The sequence below is a fragment of the Molothrus aeneus genome, chromosome 14 (assembly GCF_037042795.1).
Source record: "Molothrus aeneus isolate 106 chromosome 14, BPBGC_Maene_1.0, whole genome shotgun sequence".
Lineage (NCBI taxonomy): Eukaryota > Metazoa > Chordata > Aves > Passeriformes > Icteridae > Molothrus > Molothrus aeneus.
Genome location: NC_089659.1, coordinates 612,917 through 639,292, shown reverse-complemented (window position 1 = coordinate 639,292; position 26,376 = coordinate 612,917). Strand labels below are relative to the sequence as shown.

The 26,376-nt window shown below is 54.1% G+C and overlaps 4 protein-coding genes across 5 annotated transcripts; 2 read left to right on the top strand and 2 right to left on the bottom strand.

Moving 5' to 3' along the window:
• Nucleotides 1-60: 60 nt before the first annotated feature.
• Nucleotides 61-3,499, bottom strand: RAB33A (RAB33A, member RAS oncogene family). Its single transcript, XM_066559441.1, has 2 exons — nt 3,084-3,499; nt 61-561 (listed from the first exon to the last, which is right to left on the bottom strand). Exons 1-2 carry the CDS (start codon nt 3,306-3,308, stop codon nt 103-105), a joined length of 684 nt encoding a protein of 227 aa, XP_066415538.1. The 5' UTR covers nt 3,309-3,499; the 3' UTR covers nt 61-102.
• A 1,511-nt stretch (nt 3,500-5,010) lies between these two features.
• On the bottom strand, nt 5,011-8,610 carry MARS2 (methionyl-tRNA synthetase 2, mitochondrial). The gene is made up of 3 exons (XM_066559276.1): nt 8,399-8,610; nt 7,912-8,246; nt 5,011-6,252 (listed from the first exon to the last, which is right to left on the bottom strand). Exons 1-3 carry the CDS (start codon nt 8,598-8,600, stop codon nt 5,050-5,052), a joined length of 1,740 nt encoding a protein of 579 aa, XP_066415373.1. The 5' UTR covers nt 8,601-8,610; the 3' UTR covers nt 5,011-5,049.
• Nucleotides 8,611-8,684: 74 nt separating this feature from the next.
• On the top strand, nt 8,685-23,590 carry AIFM1 (apoptosis inducing factor mitochondria associated 1). Of its 2 annotated transcripts, none has more exons than XM_066559275.1 (17): nt 8,685-8,790; nt 10,818-10,945; nt 12,639-12,732; nt 13,326-13,355; nt 13,795-13,907; nt 14,001-14,131; nt 14,698-14,788; nt 15,509-15,593; nt 16,316-16,392; nt 16,776-16,884; nt 17,490-17,597; nt 18,409-18,497; nt 18,578-18,718; nt 19,255-19,397; nt 21,451-21,575; nt 22,094-22,290; nt 23,376-23,590. In XM_066559275.1, the coding sequence occupies exons 1-17, from the start codon at nt 8,724-8,726 to the stop codon at nt 23,445-23,447; spliced, it is 1,800 nt and encodes a 599-aa protein (XP_066415372.1). In that variant the 5' UTR covers nt 8,685-8,723; the 3' UTR covers nt 23,448-23,590. The 2 variants fall into 2 exon arrangements, with proteins under 2 accessions (XP_066415372.1, XP_066415371.1); XM_066559274.1 differs by lacking the exon at nt 10,818-10,945 and adding an exon at nt 9,867-10,009 and having other exon boundaries at nt 8,701-8,790.
• A 120-nt stretch (nt 23,591-23,710) lies between these two features.
• LOC136562446 (uncharacterized) lies at nt 23,711-25,762 on the top strand. The gene is made up of 2 exons (XM_066559277.1): nt 23,711-25,086; nt 25,227-25,762. Exons 1-2 carry the CDS (start codon nt 24,430-24,432, stop codon nt 25,740-25,742), a joined length of 1,173 nt encoding a protein of 390 aa, XP_066415374.1. The 5' UTR covers nt 23,711-24,429; the 3' UTR covers nt 25,743-25,762.
• The last annotated feature ends 614 nt before the right edge of the window (nt 25,763-26,376 follow it).

The window sequence follows — 26,376 nt, the reverse complement described above, 5'->3', positions numbered from 1 at the left end:
CGAGCCGATCACAGACGATTACGGCCGACTGGGCTGAGGCGCAAATCAAGAGTCGGAGCACAGGGGGCTCAGAGCCTTTATTGGGGTCCGGGCGGGTCCCGCTCAGCACGGGCAGGAGCCCTTCCCGCTGGCCTCGTCCAGCCGCCGGGGGTGTGGCTGGGGCTGCGCCGGCCAGCCCTCCGCGTCTCGGCAGGGCAGCGAGCGCTGCGCCTTCAGCCGGCACACCAGGCACATGAAAATCGCGTCCACGTTCTGGCTTTCCTGTGGGTCCTTGGCCGAGGTCTCAAACAAAAGCATGTTGTGAGCGTCGGCGAACTTGAGGGCCAGGCTGGATGGCACCTGGATCAGGTCCTTCAAGTCACACTTGTTCCCCACGAGCACCCTGGGGACGAGCGGGGGCACCGCGTGCCCGTTGCACTCCTCGATCCACGTCTTGAGGTTGGTGAAGGAGCTCATCTTGGTCACGTCGTACACAAAGACCACGGCGTGCACGTTGCGGTAGTAGTGCTCCACCATGCTCTTCCGAAACCTCTCCTGGCCAGCTGTGTCCCACACTTGCACCTGGGAAGTGAAGCAGACAAGAAAAGATGCTACAGGAGTGTGGAGCATGGCCCTGGCAAGGCCATGGGGAAGGGGTTGCAGGAGGTCTTCCTGCTGTCTGGGTTTCAGAGAGTCCCAGCATGGTTTGGACTGGAAGGCAACTTAAAGATCATACAGTCTAACCCCCTGCCCTGGGCAGGGACACCTCCCACTGTCCCAGGTTGCTCCAAGCCCTGTCCAGCCTGGCCTTGGACACTTCCAGGGATCCAGGGGCAGCCACATCTGCTCTGGGCACCCTGTGCCAGGGCCTCCCTATCCTCACAGCCAAAAATTTCTTCCCAATATCCAATCTAAACCTGCCCCCCTTCAGTTTAAGGCCATTGTCCTGTCCCTTCATTGCTTGTCCCAAGTCCCTCTCTGGCTCTCTTGGAGCCCTTTCAGGCACTGGAAGGGGGTCTAACATCTCCCCCAAGGCTTCTCTTCTCCAGGCTGAAAAAGCCCTGCTCTTCCAGCCTGAATTCAGAGGGGCTGCAGCCCTCAGAGCATCTTTGCAGCCTCCTCTGGACTCATTCCAACAGATCCATGTCTATTTGTGCACCAAAGCCTACGCCATGAATGAGAACGCTGATGATTTCACAGAGGAAAAGAGAAAATGAGGAGGGAGAGCCACCCTTTGTGTAGGAGCAGAGTGGGAGGGCCAGGAGCTCTGTGGGGATGGGTGAGGAGCCAACAGAGCTCATGGGGGAGGATTAAAAAACAAAACATCACAGATGACATTGTAGAGGGTCTCTGCTATAGACCACCTGGCCAGGCAGAGCAAGCAGATGAGGTGCTCTGTGAACAGTGAGCAGCAGCCTTGTGTTTGCAGCCCCTGGTTCTCACAGAGAACTTCAGCCACCCCAACATCTCAGGGAAGAACAGCACAGCAGGGCACAGGCAATCCAGAACATTCCAGAACACCATCAATGTCACTTCCTGACCCATGTGACAGAGACGGCAGGAGGCCTCTGGGCTGGATGAGCAGGCAATGAGGTGGATTGGGAACTGGCTGAATGTCTGGGCCTAGCCGGTGCTGGTCAGGGACACCAAGTCTGGTTGAACACGGGTAACCAGCAGCATGCTCCAGGGGTCAGTCTGGGTTCTCCTGGAAATGTTTTGTAGCCCGGAAGTGGCAATTTCCAAGTTAATCCAAATTGCCCTGTACCCATGGAGACAGTACCTGCCTCGGAGTCTTTCCAATTGAAAAACGCTGAAGAGCAGAGCTGCTGCTCAGTCCTTTCAGGGCCAGTCTCTCCCAGGCAGAGCAAGAGAAGGAGGGTCTTTGTCCCACCTCTCACCTCCTCTCTAGGATACATATCCCTGGAAAAGGTCGGTTTGCTGCACTACCTCCCACTCCTTCCCACTGGAGCTAAAATAATATCCAAAGGTAGAAAACCTGGCAACATTTTCCAGATAGTGGCAGCAAACAGGCTCCATGCCAGCCTGCACCACAGCTCACACCGACACAGCTCCCTGGGGCTGGACAGAGCCGGGGAGGGTAGGGAGGATGAGCACCTCTAAAGAACAGAGGGGAAAACATTCATGGACAGCCTAGAAGCACAGCTAAAGCTCTCATCCACCAACACAAGGTCTGGTTTCATTGTGAGTTCAACTTCTCATCAGCCATCTGTCAGTACAGCAGCGATGTTTGTTCTTCCAGCACCAGCCTCAGGGGCTGTGGGTGCTGATCCCCACAGCTGTGCAGGCTAAGCTCCACCACAAACTCTGCTCCCAGGTGGTTCCTACCAGTGCCAGATTTGTTCTGACACACCAGGTAGAGCTCTTCAGGTCTGGGCTGATCATTCTTTACAGGTGTCACACCAGCCTTCATAAGAAAATTCATCTGGCTGCAATCACAGCTCCAGGTGCAGCTGGGAGCAGGTTCCTGCACTGCTGGTGCCACAGCGGCTGAGCCCGCTGCCACTGGCCCGTGTGAGCTCTCAGCCTTCCAGTGTGGCTGCGGCCAGCCCACCACCCTCTGCCCCTCCAGACCCCCTGGCTGTGGCACAGAGCCTTGTCCCCCATCCCACCGCAGCTCTACCCTTCTGCTTGTCCAGTGTCCGGAGCTGGAGCCACCCCAACGCTGCGAGGATCCAGCTGTGCCCATCGCAAGGGTGGCGGTGACTCACCCGGAGCCATCACTTCTGATCTCTGCATGCTCAAGCCAACCCCAGAAATAGTGACAAGGCAGCAGGGACTGGTCCAGGGCCATCTCTGCAACACAGGGACGAGAATTCTTCCCTGGCCCTGTTCCCTCCCTCCAAGTGGGATGAAAGGAAAAGCCCCCAGGAGGGGTTTGGCAAGAGGCAGGGACGGGGACCGGCTGCCATCGCTGCTGGGGCTGCTGCCGGCCAGATCGGGGCCGGTGCAGGGCCCACCGGGGACAGAGTGGGGCTCACGGAGGATAGAGCGGGGCCCACTGGTACCGGTGTGGGACCCACCGCGGGCTTAGCGGGTCCCTCCGGGGCTGGTGTGAGCCAGCCCGGAGCCGGTGCGGGGCCCACCTTGATGCGCTCCCCCTCGATCTCCACCGTCTTCTCGCGGAAGTCCACGCCGATGGTGGCCTCGGTCTTGCCGGGGAAGGTGCCCCCGCAGAAGCGGAAGGTCAGGCACGTCTTGCCCACGTTGGAGTCTCCGATCACGATGATTTTGAAGATGCGGGTCTGCACGTAGGGCTCCAGCGCGGGGTCGGGGCCCGGCGGTCGCCCTCCGCCGCCGCCCGCCGCCATCCCTCCCTCACCGCTGCGGCCTCACCGGCTCATAGGGGCGCGTCGCCCCGCGGACCGGCTACGGCACTGCACGGCACCGGGTCCGCCCCGCGGACCGGCACCGGCACAGCTCCGGATAGCGGCACCGGCACCGCTCGTCTCCGCCCCACACCCCGGCTCCGGCACAGCTCGTCCCCGCCCCGCGGACCGGCACCGGCACAACACGGCTCCACCCCACGCACCGGCACCGGCGCAGCCCCGCGTAGCGGCACCGGCACAGCCCCGCCCCACACACGGGCTACGGCACTGCACGGTCCCGCCCCGCGTACCGGCACCGGTACAATCCCACGTACCGGGACCGGCACCACACGGTCCCGCCCCACGCACCGGCTCCGGCACGGCCCGTCCCCGCCCCGCGTAGCGGCACCGGCACCGCGCGGCTCCGCCCTACGTTCCCGGCTCCGGCAGCGGCACTGGCCCGGCTCAGAGCTCCGGCCCCAGGCCAGCCCTGCGCCACGGACCGGGCACTGAAAGCCTTCAGCCCGGGCCGGCGCGAGCGTTCCCAGAGGAGCGGCGGGGACCGGCAGGGCTGCGGGCAGCGGGCCTGGCCCCTCCCGGAGGGAGCGAGAGACCGAGGGGCACAGGGAGGCGGTACCAGACAGCGGGAACACCAACATCCGCACGGTCCCAGTGCCAAGACGTGGCAGTGGGATCACAACCGCCGGTGCCAGAATGATGTCCAGCTGGGCAGCCACAGCCCCCGTGTGCCAGCATCAGAGACCAGGAAGGGGATGTGTCCCTCCTGCCCCAAGAAACAGGGCAGTGGGGAGTCAGCACCCACGGCACAAGGGCACGGGGCTGCAGCAGGAAGCACGCACACAAGGATTGCAGAAGTGAGGGGAGCAGGTGACAATCTGCAGGAGGAGAGGAGAGCCATGGCAGGAGGGGATGAGGGGACTCAGGTCAGCTGGACTGGGACAGCATCAGGCAATGGCACAGCAACAGTGGCATGGGGACCGATGAGAACATGGGGCACAGCTCCTGCTCACACAACCCAGGTGATCCCAAAGAACCCAAAGACCCCCAAAATGGGCCCCTGGAAGATGACTCCTCCAGTGCTAGCACTGATGGGACCTGCAGGAGCCAGAGGCTGGGAAGGATTTACCAGAGACTCCCAGTGGTCACCACCACCCCAGAGTGTCAGTGCTCATCTGCTTCCAGCAGCATGGACATAAAACAGGGTGCACTAGCCTTGCAGCAACTGGAAAAGCCTCAGAAAGCTGAGTCTGATGAAACACATGCCCCCCTTTCCCATTCTGGTCATGTCTGCAGGTCCTGCACTGCTGAATGAGACACACTGTCTGACCATGGTACCGTCCTGCCCTAGGAATGAAGAGCAGCCACACAGGATTGTCTCCATTAAGGCTCACTCAGACTAGTTTTGGCCCACAGAGGGAGCTCAGTTGAGAGACCCAACGGGCACCAGGGCCCCCCAGAACCATTTCTGACCACCCCCAGCTACTTCTGACCTGGCCAAAAGCCTGTGGACCAAAAGTGAGATGAGGACATTGCAGAGTGACTCTTCTTCCACCTCCCTGTGCAAGGACACAACACCAAGGAGGCCCAGGACCAAGCCCATCTCTCCTCAGGGCTTGCTTGATCCTCCCTGCTCAGGCCAGTTTCCCACCCCTCCACACCACCACCAGGAATAGGAGGAAAGTGCTTTTAACAATTTTTTCCAGGAATTCCTGGAAGTTTTTATTCACAGAAGCTGTTTGTCAGGGACTTGAGCTTCTTGCTTTCTCTTCTTCATAGTTTCCAACTTGCCCAGCCTGTGGAACAAGATGCCAGTGTCAGGTCCGAGCTGCCTCCCCTCAAAGGGACATGGCTTTCCATCATAGCGTGCCAGGAATGTCAGACCAGAGAGGTGTCTCTCTCCTGGCCCAACAGCCAGCCGGGACAGCAGCTTGTCTGCCATGTGTGGGACCACGGGCTGCAGGAGCGTCCCATACACGCGCAGGCACTCCAGCGTGACGTGCAGGATGGTGTCCAGCCAGAGCTGCTCCACAGCATCCCTTCGGTCAAGTTTCCAAGGCCTGTGCCTCTGGAAGAAGCCGTTAGTCTGCCTCACACACTGGGCAATGCATTCCAAAGCCTTGTAGATCTGGAAGCCTTCAAAATAACTGTCCACCTGTACAGGCAGTGAGGCCACTGCTGCCACAAGCTTGTAGTCCTCAGCACACGCCCTGCCTGTGTCTCTTGCCTCTCTGGAATCCAGGACCTTTGGGAAACAGGGCTCTGAGAAGCAGGGGTAGGTGTTGCTGGGGTTAATGCTGGGGGCTGTTGAGCGATTGAGCAGCCCCCCAAGCGCATCTGCCAGCTCTGAATTCACCAACTTCACCACCTTCTCATCATAGTAGTCACAATCCCTCTCTGGGACGCCCTGCCGCAGCAGGAAGTACCGAAACCCGTCCACGCCGTATTGCCCCATGCACACGCTGGGGTCCACCACGTTGCCCAGGCTCTTGGACATCTTCTGGCCCCGCACAGTCCAGTGGGAGTGCACCAGGATGCGCTCAGGGGGCTCCAGCCCTGCCGCCAGCAGCAGCGCCGGCCAGTACAGTGCATGGAACTTGAGGATGTCCTTGCCCACGACGTGGTGCACGGCCGGCCACCACGCGCCGTGGCTCTCAGGGTACCCCACCACGCTCAGGTAGTTCACCAGGGCATCCACCCAGACGTAGATGGTCTGTGTGGGGTCACTGGGCACGGGGATGCCCCACTGCAGCCGGTTTCGCTCACGGGACACCGACAAGTCTGGCAGGTCCTCATCCAGCCAACGGAGCACGCACTGGTAGAAAGGGTCAGGAAAAATGGCACGTGGGTTGTCCCGGAGCCAGTTCTGCAAGGGATCCCGAAATGCTGAGAGCCTGAACATGTAATTCTCCTCCTTGGTCCAGTGCACCTGGGACAGCAGGAGAGGAAAGGATTATGGCCCCAAGAACAGGCTGACAATTTGCACACACCATTCTCAGCATGGAGGCTATCACACACTGCCTGTGTCTGGGTGTTCTCCCATGCCATGGGAAGCTGTCAGCACCTTTCCGTGACTGGTAGCAACCTTCTTACCCAAGATACCGCCTCCTTGGGATCCCCAGGAACACACCTGAGGACTCAGGCACCTAGGATGGTTCAGTATCCTGCTTCTAAAAACACTTGTAACCCTGGGAAGGATTACCTGCCAGGCTGATGGGACATCAGAAAGGAGTGAGGGAGATGAGAATACACCTTCTTAACAACATAGTTTTGCAATAATACTGGAAAATCATGAAAAGACAAAATGACACTGTAAGTCCTGCCCTACTGCCACTCCTGGTGCCTGCCTTTGTTCTCCTGGGGCCATACTCTCTTTTTCCTCAATTTATGCTTTAATGCATCTAAGTCACTAACTTTGTTTGCTTACAGCACTGACAGCACTTCTCCCCCACAGTTAAATCCATTAAATGACACATTTAGCTAAACCAGTGAAAACGTGGTGGGTGGATGTGGTACGAGTGAGCTGTGTAAGGCACTCAGGGATCCGTGGCTGGGTCAGCAATCTTGCAGTGTACAAGGAAGACCTAAAGAGCATAATCAAAGACAAGCTGTACGTCCTCAGCCCCAGCCTCCACCAGATGCCAGAACCCACTCACTCACCAGAAGTCTGGGGTTTGTGGCATGTGCAAACTCCCCCTTTTCCTTCACAAAATTCCCAAGGAACAAACTGCCCAACCGCCTCTTTCAGGTTGGAAATAAACCCTCCCATCCTTGCTCACCACACTGCAAAAACTTCTCTGCTCCATGAACAATCCTATTTCCTTGGACAGTTCAACACACAGGTGAGGCCAGGAACTGTTCTCAGGGTATTCTTAACTTTGAAGTCTGCTAACTGTTTTAAGTCTAAAGAATGATTACTTTGCCTGTAAACTTATATTTTCCCCAATTATATCTTAGGTGCTTTCTCAAGAATTACTATTTGCCAATATAGCCTTTTCTGTGTGGACCAATGCTCCCACATCCCAGCCTCATACAAATAACACAGGAGCATAACCTGTGCTGAGCTCTGAGCAGGATTATCTGTAGTTGCTGGATTAAATCATGTAACCCCACACCTTCTAAGAAAACAGTGGGAGAGAGATGCTTGGGAAGATACCACACTCCTGGGCACATTCTGGCTGACCACAGGCAGGTGATGTTACAGTGCTTTAGGCAGGGCCAAAACCCGTTTAAGAGATGGGTAAGTGTCCAGAGGTCAAACTGTACTGTCTCACAAAACAGGTCTGAAGTTGGAACCCCTCAGTGAAATATACCCTTATCCTTCTGTTCAGCTTCTGTCATCACTCCTGTAGAACACCATTCCCAGGTCAACAGCCTGTGGACTCAGAAGGGGCTGAATCCTTTCCGCTGCACGTAGCTGCAATGTGCACCTGCCAGGCAGGGTCTGGCAGCTCTCTGACACTCCACTGAAATACAGGTGAGTCTCAGCGAACACGAATTAATAAAAGGCTATGGGAAGCATTAAACACTCCAAATCTGGCCGGAGCAGAGCGGCAGGTGAGCGCGCAGTGCTCCTGCAGCCCATTACCTCGTGGCCGGTCTCCAAGGACACCTTGCAGGGGCGGCCCTGGGCGTCCGTGCCCTCGGCCAGCTGGCTCTCGGGCAGGAAGCTCTCCTCGGGCGTGCAGTACCAGCCCTCGTAGGAGCCCTTGTAGAGCACCCCTCCATCGCGGAGGGCACCCCAGAAGTGCCTCACGGCTCGCTGGTGCCGGGGCTCGCTGGTGCGCGTGAAGTCGGTGTAGGCGACGCCGGCCTGGGTCAGGGCCTGGCGGAAGAGCCCCGAGACCCGCTCGCAGAGCTCCGCGGGCGACGTCCCCGCCGCGGCCGCGGCCTGCTGGATCTTCAGCCCGTGCTCGTCGGTCCCTGAAACGGAGAGAGGCCGCGGGGCCGTGGGGAGAGGCCGGAGCCCGCAGCCCCGCGGGGACACAGGGGCCCGGGGACACGGGGAAGGGGGTCAGCCCCGGCAGAAGGGGTCATCCCCGGGGAAGGGGGCTCGGACCGGGGGTCTCGCTGACCCGTGCAGAGCCGGGCCGGGCCGGCGGCGCGCAGGCGGCGGTGGCGGAGCAGCGCGTCGGCCAGCAGCGCCGAGTACAGGTGCCCGATGTGCGGCGGCCCGTTCGCGTAGAAGATGGGGGTGGAGAGCAGCAGGCGGCGGCCGGGCCCGGTGGCGGCGGCGCGGCGGAGCTGGCGCGGGAGGCGGTGGGGCGGCCGCCACATGTCGGCAGCGGCACCATCGATGCGGCGGCGCGGAGCAGCCGCCCGGAAGCGGCGGGAGGCGCGTGCGCGGCGGGGCCGGGCCGGGCCGGCGGGGCCGCGACCGAGGGACCGGCGACCGGCGACATGTTCCGCTGCCGCGCGGGCCTGGCGCGCGCCCTGCGCCCCCCGCCGCGGGGACGCGCCCACGCGGGTCAGTGCCGGGACCGGGGCCGGGGGGCACCGGGCGCCATTCTCGCCGCTGCGGCACGGGCCCGGGGCCGATGGCGGCCGGGAGCGCGGTTTGCGGTGGGCACCGGGCCGGGCGGTCATCCCGCGGGATCGGTGCGGGCACGGCCGTGCCCGGGGCGCTGCGGGAGGGGCCGCAAGCGGCGGAGGTGCGGATGCTTCGGGAACGTGTTTGGGACAGCGTGAGTGACCCGGAGCTGATTGGGACCTTGGTCTCTTTTCGGGTGCTGCCGCCTTTGCTGCGGTGTTGGTCACAAATGAGTGCCTTCAGGCAGGGGTGAGGCGGGTTTTGCTCTCACCGGGCGGGAGCAGGTGGAGGCGGGGATTGAGAGAGCCCGAACCTCTCCCGGGAGCATCGGCCGTGCTGGGAGCGGCGCTCGGAGCCGTCCCCGCCATCGCTCCATTCAGGCGTGACCTGGGCCGGCCGCTGCCTGTGATTTGGTGATGGAGAAATAAAACGCGGTGCAGCGGCTCAGCCACGGGCGCTCCTCGTCCGGCTTGCGCGGCGAGAGGTGCCTGCACCTGGATCTGCTCATTTCCACCGGGGATGCCCTTTTTGCCAGCAAATCCCCGTTCCTTGCTGGAGGTTTATCCCGGCGGAATGAGCTGTGTGAGCAGAGGGAGTTTGGTGCTGGTGTCACCATCCCTGCTGCCCTGGCCTGGCTTCTGCTTTTGCTGGAGCCAGGCGCATCCTCGGGCAGAAGAGGCCTGGAGAAGGTGTTGGAACCACCAAGACACATCTCCGTGATCGGCCAGCCCAGAGAGACTGGAGGCTCCAGCTGCAGGCAGCTGCCTAGAGATGCTCCTGCCATCAGTTAGTTCAGTTACCCCTTGATCTTACAGATAATTTGGTCTCCACAGCTGCCCAGAGCACACTGTCGTGGCGCAGGATAATGCCCTGCAGTCGCTCAGATGTGGGGCTGGGTTTTCCAAACAAGGAATTTGTTTGGGTTCGGAACTGACTTAGTCTCTAAATTTCCAGACTTACCTTTGTATTGACAGTGTTTTTGTGTTGTTTCTCCAATAAATTGTGTTCCTTAGGCACGTTGTTGCAGCGCTGGAATGTGCCCCCAGACCTGCAGCTGAGCAGACAAGTGGCTAGCACAGGCGTGCCTGGGCAAAAGGGCAGTAATTCGGTTTTTGTCCTTATTATGGGCTTGTCCGCCTTAGGAACAGGTGCCTATGTAAGTAGAAAGGTGGTCCCTGGGAAGAAGCTGCAGTCCATCTCTCCTGTCGAGCATTTGCTGTATTCCAGCTCTCTTAACTCAGCTTTTGATTTCTGTAGCTTTATCTCTGTTTTCTCCTTCAGAAAACTTAAAGGGGGAGCTAAATGGAAAGTAACTTCTTATGGTTACTTGTGGTTTAACTGTAATTTCAGTTACCTTTTAAGTTTTTTTACCTTAAAGGCACTCCTGGGTTTTTTTGTTATTACCAGACACAGCTCTGTCTGTTGTCTTGTATGAGACAAACAATTCCTTGCCAAATCTCAGTTCAGAACATTTGTTTAACTTGTGTAAGTTTACCAAACCAGCCCCCAGCTGGGGAGTATTTATGTTCTACTTAAAAAGGATAAAGATTTGCAGCCTCACTGAAAGAGTAAATGACACTCCCAGAGAGCTGAAGAGTTTCAGCATTGCCTGGGAGTGGATGGATCCCAAGTTTACACCACACAAATCTTTGTTTCCAAGCTCTTTCTCTAGGAGGATCATATTCACTAAAAGTTCCAAATTCAATTTTTCTCCAAAGGAAGCTCCTGGAAAGTGGAAAAAAAATTCAAAACAGTGCATGGAAGAAAAATATTTTATTATTTCCTTTAAATATAATAAATATAATTCTTTCCTGTGCCCTGCTGCCTTTTTTTTTTTTTTTTGCAGACAAGGTAGCTGCAATTACAAAGTGCCCTCTGCTTTTCCCAAGACCTGTTTAATCAAGAATCCTTCCTAATACTCAGCTCTTTCCCTCTTCTCTTCCATTGCCTGTCTTCCCCTGCAGTTTTGCAATGCCATCAGCTAAGATGCCCTTCTAGATCTCTGACGTCTTCAGGTGTTCCTGGCAAAGCTGGCAGCAACCTCTTGTTATACTTAATAGTGGGAGGAACAGTCACTGGGACAGGAGTTTATGTAAGATGCTTCACTAAAGGTGTTTGTGGGGTGGGAGGGTGGAGGGTGGGCACCTGTCTGTACCTCCCACCCTGTAGCCCTTCACTTCCAGCCCTCTGTGTGCTCCCTGGCCTCAGGTACTTCATTTTCAAGGGACATTGCCAAATAATTTAAGGTTACAAATTGAATATTCTCAGATGGTGCAGTTCTTAGTGGAGAAACCTGCCTTAGAATTAACCTTTCCACATTAAGTAAATCTAAACTCAAACTGGCTGTCTTTGTTTGTGACTGTGTAAGGGCACAAATTATTAATTAGTGCACTTCTCATTATATCAGTAATGTTGGCATGCAGAAACGGAAATAGTACCTGAATATAAGTGTGCTAAAGGGAAGGAAAGAAAACTTGTCCAACTTGGTGATTTCCTCATGGAAGAGCCCTGAAACGTCACCCCATGTCCTGGCAAAGTATATTTCTGCTTCTAACTAGAAAGAACTTGACATTGTCCCATTGGAAATATTTATCCTCAAGGGCTGATCTGATGTTCTGCCTGTACATAATAGTGTTTTTCCCTAAAGGATTGGATTTAATTTGCTGTATGCTGCCCTTTGGACTCGCTTAAAACCTTCCTGATTCTGCTTGTAAAAGCAGAGGTGGTTTGTAAACCTTGGCTTTTCTGTCTTTGAGCAAAAGGCTTTAAAATACCTTTATCTTCATTCTTCTAAACACTGACAAGTTCTTGTTTTCTAATATTTCCAGCACTTCTCCAGTTCCCTGGACAGGCCTTTGTCCTGTGCTCTTTTTTGTGCCTGGCATTAAATTCCTCCATTCTTGTTTAAAAGAATTTGCTATAAAACACCAACTTGTGAGGATTGGCAAATGCAATTTGATGTCATGCACATGATAGAGATTATTATGTGCAAAGGTTTTGCCTCAAAGAAAGGTTTGCTTCCCTTTAATTTTTTTACCCTTGGGGAAAAATACTGGACTCTGACCTGCTCCCAGCACTCCCATTGTCTTCAGCTCCTGTTCAGGAGAACCCAGTTTTTCTTGTAAGTTAACGTGACATAAGAGATGTTCCCTCCTTGTCTGTACCAGTAAATTGTACATGCGGGCTCTGCTTATGCTGTATCCCGAGTTTCACAGTCAAATACACAGGTCAGGATTTAGCTGGAAGAGATTCCACATCCAAGGGCCAGTGCCTGGAATAGCCCCAGTCCCGTGGCTCAAGGCCCTGCTAATGTCAGGGCTGTCCTGCCACCACCATGCCTAGACAAAACCAGTCAGGTTGTTGGCTCTGCCCAGCTGCTCTAGGCTTTGGAAGGTGGGAGATGCTTTTTCTTTGGATTTGTCTTCCCTTTCTGTAGTCTTGTGTTGTGTCATGGCCCAGCTTGCATGTCATCTTGGGGTGGTTTGGCTGCATTTCCTTCACTGGAGCGGTTCCCCTTAGAACAAGTGTGCAGCCAAACACCTGCAGGAAAGTTCATTGCTTCTGGGAAGCAACCAGACATCCAGGGCTCACCACACTTGGTAGAGCAAGTCATTTTCTGAGCACGTTCTCAATGGGCACCTTGTCCAGGGAGGTGTATTTTGCCCCACATGTTGTCACTGGCTTTTCCAGCATATGGGGTGGACAAAAGCCTTTCAGGGGCAGCAGCAGGATGGTGCCTTGGTGTTGTAAGGTGTACTAGGTCAATGTCTCCTGTGTGTCTGCAGGCGTACAAAGCAATACAGGAGAGCAAAGAGCGATACGCCAGCCGGCTCGCGACAGCAGCCAGGCAATCCCAAGACCAGGAGTCCTCTGCCTCAGGTGGGTACCCTGCCAGGTCAGGGGATGGCTCTGTTCTTCATGAGCTTGAGGCCTCCAAAACAAACAGAACAGAGCCTCTCTGGAATCACAGATGTGCCTTTGTAGGATTGCACCACTCAGTGTGTGCCATTGTTTCAAATTCCCATTCAAGGCCAGGTTGGACAGAGCTTGGAAGGAACCTGGTCAAGTGGAAGGTGTCCCTGCCCATGGCAGGGAGGTGGAACTGGATGAGCTTTAATGTCTCTCCCAGCCCAACCCATTCTGGGATTCTGTTGTTCTATGACTTCCCAGCACAGAAGACAGTGCTGGCTCCATGACCCAGAAGAGGCTGTTTTACAGACCATCCTGAGGATGAAGTAGGATGTCTCTTGGGGCTGATTTCTGTCATTTACTCCTTCTGTGGTAAAAAGAGAAAAAAGTGTGCCCTGCTTCTGGCTTTTACCTTTGCATAGTCTGGCAAGGACACTGATTCCATAGGGCCTCCTTCCCTGGCTGGTGGAGAGCCTGTTCATCCTGGAGTGAGCCCTGAACTGCAGCTCTCAAACTACAGCCTGTGCTTCACTGATGTAAGCCATGTCTTTCTTCCCTTTCAGGTGCAGGTGCTGCTCCTCAGGGCACAGCAGGTGAGTTCTGGTGCCAGTGTTTAACTGCCTGGTTTGTCCCTGCCCACGGATTAACCGCATGTTTCTCAGCAACTGGACTTGCCTGTGAGAGGAGGTGCCTTCTGCACTCAACTCAAAAGTTGTCTCCTCGAACAAAATTACCAAAAAATGTGCCTTGGCCTTTTGGGGAACTTCCCTTTCTTATAAACTACTCACTGGTTGGCCAGTGCAGACTTTTGGGCTTGCTTAGAAAAACCAGTTTGCTGAAATCTGAGTGATTCCTGCAGGGAGCAGCTTTGGGGAAGGCAGCAGCAGGGTTTTTGGGGAGGGTACTGGGGCAGAAGGAGGACAATTTCCAAAGGAAGTCTGGATGTGGAAGGCCTCTGGTGACATACTCTGTGCCCTGGGGCTGGGCCGTGTGCCTGTATTTGCAGTAAGTTGTCCCATCTGTCACCCGCAGCTCCGGGCACTCCTCCCAAGGTCCCATCCCACGTCCCTTTCCTGCTCATTGGTGGAGGAACTGCTGCTTTCGCTGCCGCCAGATCCATCCGGGCCCGCGACCCCGGCGCGCGGGTAAGAGCTGTCCTGCTCCGTCCTGTCCTGCTCTGTGTGCACTCCCATTTGCCTGCTCCCACTCTAGCTGATGTGTTTCCTGGCCAATTAAAGGTGCTGATTGTGTCTGAAGATCCTGCCCTGCCCTACATGCGTCCACCCCTTTCCAAAGAACTGTGGTTTTCCGATGATCCCAACGTGACAGAGACCTTGCGATTCAAGCAGTGGAACGGCAAGGAGAGGAGGTACATGGCACTGCAGGTGACAGGGCACAGGAAGTGATTAGTGACAAGGTGACAATGACCAAACTGTCCTTGGGAGAGAACCACCAGCCAGTGGAGCACTGAGGGCAGGGAAGGGTGTGTTGGTGCTAGCAGGGGTTCAGGAATTCTGCTTCCCACCAGAGCTCGCTCCGTACTCGATGCCTCTTGAACTTTGCTGTGATTCCCCTTAGATATGTCCCTCTATGGGCAGGAGTCCTGGGAAGTAAGTTAATAAAGGTGAAGCTCCACAGGTTAGAACAGAGGTCCAGGGACACAGGATCACACTTGATTTTTGTGACTTCTGTGATAAAGCCTTACTTGGTGGTTGGACTTTATGATCTTTTCCAACCTGACCAATTCTATGATTCCGTGATCCAAACCCTAGAACTTCAACAGTGTGAAGACCCTAATTCTTAAAAATAGATAAATAATTGTGGAGCTTGTTAAGGATGCACAGAGCTGTCTTTATCTCGTCGGAGTTGCTGAACGGCTGGATTTCTGGTATGCCAGAGCAAGGGGAACCTGTTTGGTAATGGAACTTTTCTCAGTATCTATTTCCAGCCGCCGTCTTTCTACGTGCCTGTCGAGGACCTGCCTTCTGTGGAAAATGGTGGGGTGGCAGTTCTGCCTGGCAAGAAGGTGGGTACAGCACTGGCTGTTGTTCCCACAGCTCTTCTTGAACAGAACCTGCACTCTAAGCTGGTACTGAACCACTGGAGTTGGAGGAGGAGTTGGCTGGGAAGGGGAATTTGGATAAATTTGGGGAAAATGTGATTGAGCAGAGATTATACTAATCTGAATTGAAGTTTGAAAGTGGGAGAAGCCAAGAGGAATAGCAGTGAGCTGAGGGAAGATGATGAGGAAGAGAGAAGGATACGTTTGGAGTCTGGGTATGGTACAACAATATGTAGACCTTAGAGATAGGGTGTGACAAGTGGGAACTGGGCTGTATGGGCTAGAAAGGTGAGGTGAGGAGAGCACAGAGATCAAGGTAGTGGGTGACAAGGTGAGCAGGAGCACTGTGCTGAAGCAGCAGGAAGGTGGAGAAATTTATGGTGAACCTTCTAAAATATTTATATCCTCGGTTGTTTGTATGTTGCTATGATAAATGTCAGTGATTCCTCTTCTGCTGAGATGTGCTGTGTCTGAGCCCATTTCACATTCAGACCTTGGGAAGATCAACCTGAGTTACAGGGACTCCCAAAGAAGTTGTCTCAATTCCCACTTCCAGTCCTCTCACTTCCCCACTCCTACCCCTACCCTAAACCTAAAGGTAGAACAATGTTAATTCCAAGTTTGTAACTCTGCTCAGTAGTCCATGAAGCGAAGAGCTCGAGCTCAGCTGGGTTCATCTTGCAGGTTGTGCACATGGATGTCAGAGGGAACACAGTGAAGCTTAATGATGGGACCCAGATATCCTACGACAAATGTCTCATTGCCACTGGTAAGTGCTGTGGTTTTTTCTCTTGTTCCTGGTCTTGTGCCAGGATTTTTATTTCAGTGACATTTAGCTAGAGTTAAATTCTCTAGAGTACCTCCCCTGTGGAGTCAAGCTGGGAGAGCTGGGGGAGTCCAGCCTGGAAAAGAGAAGGCTTTTGGGAGATCGTTGAGCTTAAAGGGGCTCCGAGAGATCTGGAGAGAGGATTTGGACAAGGGTCTGGAGTGACAGGACAATGGGGAATGCCAGAGGGCAGGGTTAGGTGGGATACTGGGAAGGAATTCTTCCTGGGTACAGGTTGCCCAGAAAAAATGTGGCTGCCCCTGGGAAGTGCCCAAGGCCAGGCTGGATGGGGCTTGGAGCAGCCTGGGATAGTGGAAGGTGTCCCTGCCTATGGCAAGGGGTGGAACGGGATCAGCTCTAAGGTTCCTTCCAACCCAAACCATTCCATGATTCTTTGGTTCTCTTTGAGAAGAAGTCTCTGCAGTGTCAAACATGATGTGGAGCAGTCACACAAAGGACACTTGTGCAGACAACCATGCTGCGTTTTTCACCTGCCTTGCATCGTCAGATTTTCTGGGACTTTCAGGCAGCAACAGGGATACTGAGATATTCCCATACTGGAACAGTTTGGGAAGCACAACTGAGATCCAAGACAGCTTTGCACTGTCTGGATATCCAGTGCTATGGCTGTGGTGTCACTAGTCTCCTCTCCTTGTTGTGCACAGGGGGATCCCCAAGGAACCTGCCTGCAATCGAAAGAGCAGGAAAAGATGTGCAGAAAAGGCTGACCCTGTTCCGAAAGGTAACCTCCAGGTGCTGCCATCCCCAGTGAGGCTGAATAAATCAGAGCCATTTGCCACTCTTTTCAGTTTTTAAACTCTTCTGCTTTGGGTCGGGATGGTCCTGTTTTGGCTCAGATGCTTCCCTCAGATGATGCCCTGGACTCCATTGCCTGCTTATTCTTTTTCCCAGGCAGGAAACCATGGTAGAGTCTACTCAACCACTCACCTGCTTGCCTCAGCCTGAGAGCTGTAACAGTATGTGGGATTATGGGGTTTAGGTGTTTTTTTAAATTTTACCTCCTGTGTGACTTTGCTGCACCTTCCAAAGTGAATAAAAGCCATTGAATATGACCAATGTTGCCATTCCTGTTAGGATTGGAAATGGGGGTAAATGTTCTTTCAGATCGAGGACTTCCAAAGGCTGGAGAAGATTTCCAGGGAAGTCAAGTCCATCACAATTATTGGTGGTGGTTTCCTCGGCAGTGAGCTGGCCTGCGCTCTGGGAAGGAGAGGTGAGCGTGTCCCCACCTGTGACAGGCACTGAGTGGCAGCAGCCTCACATTAGAAACTTCTTTTCAGTCCAACTGCTCAGTTTTTGCACAGACTCTTAAAGGAAACAACACACGAGTGTTTTGTTGCCTGTGTGGCCAAGGTTTTCCCAGTCTCACCCACTGACAATAGAGGTGAGAGCTCTGCAGGCCAGTGTGAGCTGCAGAGTCATTCCACCCTCTGAAAAGTTATATTTGTTCTCTGGGCTCACTGCCACCCTCAAACTATGATTTTGGGGTTAGAACTGGATGATCTTTAAGGTCCCTTTCAACCCAAAGCAGTCCATAATTCTGTGATTTCAAAGAGGTGGTGAGCAGGTGGATTCTGTCTGTGTGTGCGTAGGACCTTTATGGTAATTTTTAAAAGTTTTTGTCAAAATACCAAGCGTTTTCCCTAAAAGTCTGTTATCTAGACTTTGCAGGTATATATGAAACAGTAGTCAGTCACTTTGTGACTCCTTGGGAGTCAGAACTCCCAGATTTGGAAACTTCTGTCAAGTTCCTTGTGTAAAGTAAAGTGTATGTGTTCCAACATCTGCTGCTGCTCTTCATCTTGCTGCTCCTTCCAGCACGAACCCGAGGCCTGGAGGTGATCCAGCTGTTTCCAGAGAATGGCAACATGGGCAAAGTCCTGCCCGAATACCTGAGTAACTGGACCACGGAGAAAGTCAGAAGAGGTGAAGCTGCTTAGCGGGTTTGGGCTGGTGGCTGCCAGGCAGCTGCTCCTGGGGACATTCAGCTCCTTTCTGTCCCTGGAGCCTTGGGAGGGCTGGGCCCTGCAAAGTGGCCTGGGTGCAGCACAGGGGAAGTTGCAGTTCAGGCAGCTTGGGCAGCACAAAGCTGCCCTGAATCCTGGGCTTCTTGACAGTTCCTCTGGGGAAGCTGAGTAAGCAGGCTGGCTGATATCAGTGGGGTTTTCCCTCCCTGTGGCTGTTTCCCTGGAATGATCTCTGTGTCTATGCACACACTTGGGTCTGGTCAGGTGTTTAGCTGATAAAGTCAGTAAGATCCAAGACACCTTTTTCCATTTGCTGCATTAAGTGCAAAATAATCCTGTGCATTGGGAAGTGGAGAGGGAGAGAGGGAGAAGGAATGTCATTGAGGTGTGGATTGCAGGGCCTGATAACCCGCAGGTCTGAGTTACTTTCTTTTTTGGAAGCTGTGTTGTTGGATCCGTGGGTCTGGCTGTGGCACAGCAATAGGTAATTGAGTGTCCTTAGTTCCTGAACACTTGTTTTAGGGAATTCTTTTGGATGTGGCCTTGTCATCACATGAGATGTACTTTGGATTTGTCTTTTAAGTAGCTTTCAGACTTTTTATCTGGGTGTCTCCTCGTGCTTCCCCCGGAGCTGCACTAGCACATGCAGCAAAGCTCGAGTGGGCTCTGTCTTGGTTCATCACCTGGCATCTGTCTGCACCAACTATCTGCTGCAGGTGGGATCTGCCCAGCCCTGAGCAGGCAGTGAGGTGTCCTGTGCTCGTTTCCAGAGGGGGTCAATGTCCTGCCTAATGCCGTGGTCAAATCCGTCTCTGTCTCCGGCAACCGGCTGCTGATTAAACTGAAGGACGGCCGGAAGGTAAATGGGAAAGCAGGGAGAGGGTCACGTTTGGAGGAGCACACAGGGAATTAACATCCTAATTATGCATTCCCAAACAGGTGGAGACAGATCACATCGTGGCGGCAGTGGGGCTGGAGCCCAATGTGGAACTGGCCAAGTCAGCAGGGCTGGAGGTGGACTCAGACTTTGGGGGGTTCCGGGTGAATGCAGAGCTGCAGGCACGCTCCAACATCTGGGTGGTGAGTGTGGGCACAGCCTCCCACAACATCTGGGTGCTGAGTGTGGGCACAGCTTCCCAGTGCTGCTGCTGCTGTAGTGGGACACACGGAGTGACAGGAGGAGGTGAAGGGGGTGAACAGGAGCGAGTGAGGAGAGCAGTTGTAGCGCAGGCCCAGAGCCTGGTCAGGCACTGCAGCCACCTCGTTGCCGTGGTAACCACAGCAAGTTTGGAATATTTATGCTGTGTAAGAGGAGTTGGGGTAACCTAAAGATAGCCTGGATCACTTGCTTGCATAAGAGTCCCTTGGTGGGCGTTGATACTTTGATTCCTCTGGAAAACGTACCTCATGCTGTATTATTTTTCCAAAGATCGGGGGAAAATGCTGAGAAACTGGGAGTTGTATAGTCCAGGGAGTGGGATGAGGTAGTGGTGGTGTTTGGGGTTTGTCAGAAAAACTCAGTTCTTTGTTCCATTTGTTCTCTTCCTGATGTTTTTTGTTTGGGCACTGGTGGAAGCTTTCCCTGTCATGGTGCTCACGGGATGGTTCTCTCCAAGGCAGGGGATGCTGCCTGCTTTTATGACATCAAACTGGGCCGCAGGCGTGTGGAGCACCATGATCATGCTGTGGTGAGCGGGAGACTGGCTGGAGAAAACATGACAGGAGCTGCAAAGCCCTACTGGCACCAGTCCATGTTCTGGTAACAGTCCTTTCCTCTTTGGGGGTTCCTTGTGTGGCCACGTTGCAGGAGCTTGGACAAGATACACCTTGAGAAGTGTCTGTTTCCCAAGGAGAGTGAAACCACCTCAGCAAACACCTGGTACAGCTTCATGTTCCTAAAGCTCAGGGTGGGGGAGGTCTTTGAGCATTTCTGCTCTGCCCTCATCTCCCTCAAGTGCTTTCCCTTCCTGCAGATCCCAGTTTCTCCCAGAACGAGTCCCATTCCGCAGAGCAAGGAGCAATACAGAACAGCCCTTTCCTCAGAGCAGACTGATGTACAGGTTGAATTTAGCAGCAACTTTTCTGTTATGATTATCTGAAGTTCCCCAGCCCAGTCTGTGGGTCTTAGTGTTGCACTTTGCTGAACTGATATTTTAGTGGCAAAGCATTGCTGCATCCAGGTGTACCTGAAAAGTTGTTTTCCAGAGAGAGGTATCAGGAAAATGGGCAACTTGGCTTTATTTTCCTGATCACATTGTAATCACATTTTAAAATGTGATAAAAGTTCTTTCTAAAACAAAATGAATGAGAACAGGAAAATGAAACAAAAAAAAGCCCCCCAAAAAATTAAAATCCAAAAGGCTGTTAGTTCAGACCAATTAAAAATCCCAAATCCCGTTTATTGACAAGATTTCAAATACGGGTAAAAGAGTTTTAGTTTTTTCAGAGAAATCCCCATAGAAACAGTTATTTATGACTTGCTGTCACTTACCTGAACTCTTGGTCTGTCCTGCCTGGATCCAGGGCCCAGAGCATTTCTCACTTCACTTTTAAACAAGAAACATAGAGCCACAGAATCCTTGAGGTTGGGAAAAACTTCAGAGGTCATCAAGTGCAGCTAAGGACAGAGACAGCCATTTCCCAGGGGTGCTTTCCCCTGGGATGCTCTCAGCCATGACCAGATGCAGGTGAAGGAGGGCTGTGAGTTGCAGCCCTGTGTTTATTGGCAGGTGTCACACTATGCCAGCCCTTGAAGAGTGACACTTCCATCCCCCGTGCTGAAAAGCTGGGAAATGACAGGAATTCCTCATGCATTTTGTCAGCATGCTCAGGATCCTGATCCTCTTGGAGAGAAGGTTGTGTGGAGACCTCACAGCATCTTCCAGTGTCTGAAGGAGCTGCAGGAAAGCTGGAGAGCGACTGGAGTCCCTCCTCCAGGACAAGGGGGAGAGGCTCTGAACTCACAGAGGGGAAATTTAGGTTCAATATACAGAAGAAATCCTTCCCTCTGAGGGTGATGAGGCCCTGGCACAGGGTGCCCAGGGAAGCTGTGGCTGCCACTGGATCCCTGGAAGTGGACAGGGCTTGGAGCAATCTGGGATAATGGAAGGTGTCCCTGCCCATGGCAGAAGAGTGGAATGAAATGGGTTTTGAGGTCCCTTCCAACCCAAATCATTCCATGATCCCTCCTGAGCTCCAGATGATCACAGCTGCCATGTTACTGGTGTTCCTTGCAGTCACCCCAGTCTGTGCCGGAGGATTCTGGCCAGGGAGGTCATGTTGTACATAGATTCATGGTTTGTGATGCACCTGTTTCCTCAGCATCCTGGGAAACACTTCAGGCACCTGCTGCTTACTAGTCCCAAACCACAGCTGCTTTATCTCCTATCAGCACCCCAGTTCAGATCCGGGTGTGCTGTTCAAGAAGGTGTTAAGGCAAGGTTTCTTCCCTTTAGTATTTTCTAAATGCTCTCAAAAATATTCACTCCATGCCTGTCCATGCTGCCAAGCCTGGTGTGGATAACAGGGCTGCCAGAAGCTGGGAAGCCTCCAGCTGCCTCCCAGGGAGCAGGCCTGAAGGATTTCAAAGTTTTGGCCAGTGAGCTCGTTTTTCTCATGGCCATGGGCTTGTCATGTCTTGACTCCTTGTTCCACCTGTGTGTGCAGAGGAGAATCCGTGTCTCAGTCAGTGTGTCAGTGTCCAGCATTGCCCACAGAACGCTGGAGTAAGGAGTGGAGCACAGATGGATGGAACTGCCTTGGATTTGTCTCTGCTACTGCTACAAATTACTTCATTCCCACTTCATTCCTAGGAGTGATCTGGGCCCCAACGTGGGGTACGAAGCCATTGGCCTTGTGGACAGCAGTTTGCCCACAGTGGGAGTGTTTGCCAAGGCGACAGCGAAGGACACGCCAAAAAGCGCGACAGAACAGTCAGGTAGGGACTGGGGAGCTCCTGCACGTGCTGGTGTGGGGACCGCAGAGTCACCCCGACCTCTGAGAGCATGAGGAAACAGCAATCTGCTGTCTCATTTCTCCACCAAGCTTTAAAGGCTGGCTTTTATATTAAAATGTGATTAAAGCATTCCTCCAAGAAGGTATCAGGGAACATGTGTACTGCCAGGCAGACTTTCTCAGGGAAGTCTGATCTCCTTCTTGGCAATAAAATGATCATTTTGAGACAACAGAGACTCTGGATCCAAGCATGTTTATTTTGTATCTGCTGCCTAGAGGAAGCAGACTGTGCTCTCCTTTCCATTTGGGGGTAGAAGTTGGGGATTGTTGGTGTTATGCTCCATGCTGGGATAGTTTCGTCCTTGTGTTTATGAAACTTAACTTTTGGGGAACACAACTCAAAGGGAAACACCTCAGCCTCCTGCAGAACATGCTCTTGAGTCTGCTCCCATCATCACATGTCCTGCACTGGGTGTGTGACTCCTCCTATTTCTGCCTTAGGGACTGGAATTCGATCTGAGAGTGAAACAGAAGCAGAAGCCTCAGAAGTTGAGATCTCTCAAAGCTCTTCACCAATGCCTCAAGTCCCAAAGCAAGGAGAAGATTACGGCAAAGGTGTCATTTTCTACCTCAGGGATAAGGTCGTGGTGGGAATTGTGTTGTGGAACATCTTCAACAGGATGCCCATTGCTCGGAAGGTCAGTGCAGCGAGGATGATGGACAGGGGGGTTTGTTAGAGCGAGGCTTTTCTTGTGGAAAAATCAATCTGTCAATTCAAAGTGAGGATAAATAAAGGCAGAAGCTCTGTCTGGTGCAACATCCAATGGGAACACTGTTCTGGGTGAATTAGGGGAACTGTCCCTGTGGCTTTTTTGGATGTTTGCAATTTTTTTACACAAATAACTCGAATCGGGTGTGTGCTCCAAGCCTTGCCTTGGCATGGCTGAAATTCCAGGTCTGTAGTACAGGCTGGAGTCACAGTGATGGCACAAGAGTGAAGTGTCCCATTTTTGTGCTGCTTTGTCCCATCTCCAAGCATCTGAAAAAGTCTCTAATGTCACCATCCCAGAAACAGCCACCATGGCAGGGCTGGAGCAGCCCTGAGCAGGGGCTTGGTGTGTCCCCACCCCTGTGGCCTGGCCCAGACCTCTCAGCTCAGCTAAGCCAGACCTGGGTCAGGTTTTAACACCTCTGAAGAATTTTGGTTGTTTGAACCATGGGAGTGATCCCACACTGCCCTCGAGTGATCTGTCCCAAGACAAACTATTCATGGTGGAAGTCTGTTGATATCTAATCTGAAGATGCAATTGAAACATGTTGCTTCTGCCATCCCCTTGAGAGATCCTGCCTTCCTTCTTTCCTGCCTTCTTCCTTTCCTTCCTCCCTCCCTCCCCTTCCCTCCCTCCCTTAGCAGTTCTAAATCCATAGTGTCTTCATCTTGTCTAAAAGTTGCAGGTTCAAGCCAGGTATCCTGGCTCCAAGTCAGGGCCAGGCTCACCTTTGCAGAGCTGAGTATCTTTTTAAAACACTTGTTCCCCCTGGCTGTAAAGAGAAACCCAGACACAGGGACAGGAGGATGGTTTTCCTGCTGTTCCTGTAGGCAGGTGATGGTACATTTAAGACTCCCATGTGAATTTGGGTGTAGAATGTGCTGTTGTGTTGTGGCTGTCTCAGTCTGGTGCTTCAGAGAGGATCCAAGGAGTTCCTGCCATTGGCTGTGACAGTCCTGCAGCACTGGCTCTCTACAGGATTCGCAGGATTTAATTTGTTCTCCTCCTTCCAGATCATCAAAGATGGGGAGGAGCATGAGGACCTCAACGAAGTAGCAAAGCTCTTCAACATCCACGAAGACTGAACTCCACAGCAGGAACACCTGGAGGGAGTGGGCTGCTGGCTGTGTGCACCCCTGCACCTTGGGCAGCTTCCTGGGAGTACTTGGGAATATTCCACTCACCCAAACCCAGTGTTTGCACCAATAAAGTCAGATTGTTCTAGTCACCTGCTCCTTCCTGCACCACTGCCTGGCTGGTGAGGAAAGGGGAACATGCTGCCCCACTGGGGTCAGTTTTCCCTTGTGTGAGCCTTGGAGAAGCCTGCAGAACTCCCTCTTTCCTTGCAGGAATTCCCACTGGGGAGCAAGCAGGCCTGCAGGCTCTCTGCCTGTACTCCAGACTGTCGAAACAGACTCAACTTGGGAAAATCAATTACCAATTAAAATCAGAGCAGGATGATGAGAAGTAAAACAAATCTTAAAAACACTTTCCTCCCTCCCTTTCCTTGCTGGGCTCTCCATCCTCCCTCCCATTGTCACAAGGAGAACAGGGAATGAGGGCCATGGTCCGTTCATCACATGTTGTTTTTCTGTCCCTGCTCAGGGAGAGGGATTGTAGTCCTTCCCCTGCTCCAGTGTGGGGTCCCTCCCACAGGAGCCAGTGCTCCATGAAGTTTTCCAGTGTGAGTCCTTCCCATAGGCTGCAGTTAAATCTTTTATCCCCGAGGTGTCACCACCATCTCTGCTGGGCTCAGCCTTGGCCAGCAGTGGGTGCATCCTGGAGTCAATGGTGTTGGCTGTGTCAGACACGGGGAAAGTTGCGGCAATTTCTCACAGAAGCCGGCCCAGTAGCCCCCTTGCTGCCAAAACCTGGCCATGCAAACCCAACACACCTGACAACTGCATTGGGTGATGCAGGGCCTCATGGTGCCCTTGGGCCATTGTGACACAGCAGGGCCACATCCTCCCCATGGGGTGTTTAAGGAGCCCCTCTGGGGTACCAACTCAAGCAGAACACCTTGCTGAGGAAGTAGCAGCTTCCTAGGACACCTGTGGAAAAGGAGGCATGGAGGAGCAGAACCCCAGTCCCCAGAGCCCCAAAGAGAGGCACCAGCTGAGAGACGGAGGGAGAAGCCAACAGGAGGATGGCACCAGGTGTATCAGCACCCTCCCCAGGAAGCTGCCTCCATCCCACACCTCCTCCCGTCCACAGCTGCAGCAGCCCCGGGGCAGCCAGGGCCGGTCCCTGCACTGGCTGACATTGCCCCGCAGCTCCCAGGGCAGCCAGGGTCGGTCCCTGCACTGGCTGACATTGCCCCACAGCTCCCAGGGCACCCAGGGCCGGTCCCTAACCCGGCTGACATCGCCCCGCAGCTCCCAGGGCACCCAGGCCCGGTCCCGGCCCCGGCTGACATCGCCCTGCAGCTCCCAGGGCAGCCAGGCCCGGTCCCGGCCCCGGCTGACATCGCCCTGCAGCTCCCAGGGCAGCCAGGCCTGGTCTGTGTCCCGGCTGACATCGTCCCTCAGCACCCTGAGCTCGGCGGGTACCGAGAGCCGCCTCAGCCCGGACGCGGGGGGCCCGGAACAAGGCCCGCAGGGGTGCAAGTGCCGCCCTGGTGGCTCCTTGCAGCCGTCCATCCAGGCCAGCAGAGCCACAGCCCGTGGCCAGCTCCGACTCGTGAGGAGCCGCTGGGCCCGCAGCGGCCTGGTGGGGCCAGAAGCGGTGAGGGCCAAGCACAGAGGGCCGGACGAGGCTTTCCTTGCCCACAGCGCTGCAGGCCCAGCAGCTCCGGTGCTTCTGTCCCAGCAGCTGCTGCTGGGGGAAGCCCGGTGGCCTCTACAAATCCCCAACTCTCCTTCCAGGCCTCCACGAGGAAACCAATTCCTGTCCCATGGAGAAAGGCCTCTCACCGTGTGGATCAAGAAGCCCAGACTGAGACCTGGGCACAAGAGGTGGATTCAGCTGTTCAATATGCTGAGCAGGAGACACAGACAGATACTGTGGCAGAAGAGGAGACAAATTCAGCTGCTCCCCTCATGGTTGACCAGGAGACAGAAACTGAGGCTCCGATACAAAAGAAGAGTTCAGCTTCTTCTCAAATCACTGATGAGTGGACACAGACCAAGGCCCACAGCTCTGCCCCTTCCACAGGCACTGTGGCCCTGGCTCACCAGCAGCCGCCCTCCCTGTCCTGCAGGGCATTCTGGCGCTCCTGCACGACGGGACAGCCTCATGCTGCCAGCGCCCTGCAGGATCTCAAGGACAGCCACTGCTCCAGGCAGCCACTACAGCCTGAGCGCAGCACACCAGAGAAGTGGGGATGGACAGCACTGCCGCCCTACTCTTGGCCATGGCTCATTGAGATGAACCGGTTTTAATAAATATTTCATTTCTCTAATTGTGCCCACCTTTGCCTAGTCTATCAGGAGAAAGTCCACGGCAGGTGAGGCCTGTGCAGAGCAGGAAGCCCCTGAGCTCCTCCAGCCAAGCAGAGCCTGTGCCCTTGGCCTCCACCAGGCTTCAGGTGCTCCAGCTCCTGTGGTTGAGATCCCCGGGGTTGGTGCTGGTGGCCAGCCTCCAACTGAACCCTGTCAACTCCCTCCCACCCATCTGCTTCGAAATGAACATTTCAGATCATTCATTTGGTGAGTTTTCCCTGTGGCTGCACCACCTTAGGTTCACGAGAAACCTCCCCACTGTGGGAGCACCTCTCCCCTCTCTTTTTAAGACCTGCCTTGACTGCTCCTGTACCACTTTGGGGAGTTCCTCTTGGTGGTGTGTGGGCAAAGCTTTCCTCCTAGTCCCGTCATCATGGCATTTCTGCTGTCCTTCCTAAAGAAACAACAAAACTACAGCACTGCCCTGAGCACCCTCTGCTCCCACAGAGGTGAGAAAGCCAGCCAGGGACCAGTTGCCCTATGAACAGGCTGGGGGTGCTGGGACCAGACAGGGCTACCCCGACATCTGTGTTTGGGGATTGCTGGGCTTGGCTTCAGAGTTCCCAGCACCAGG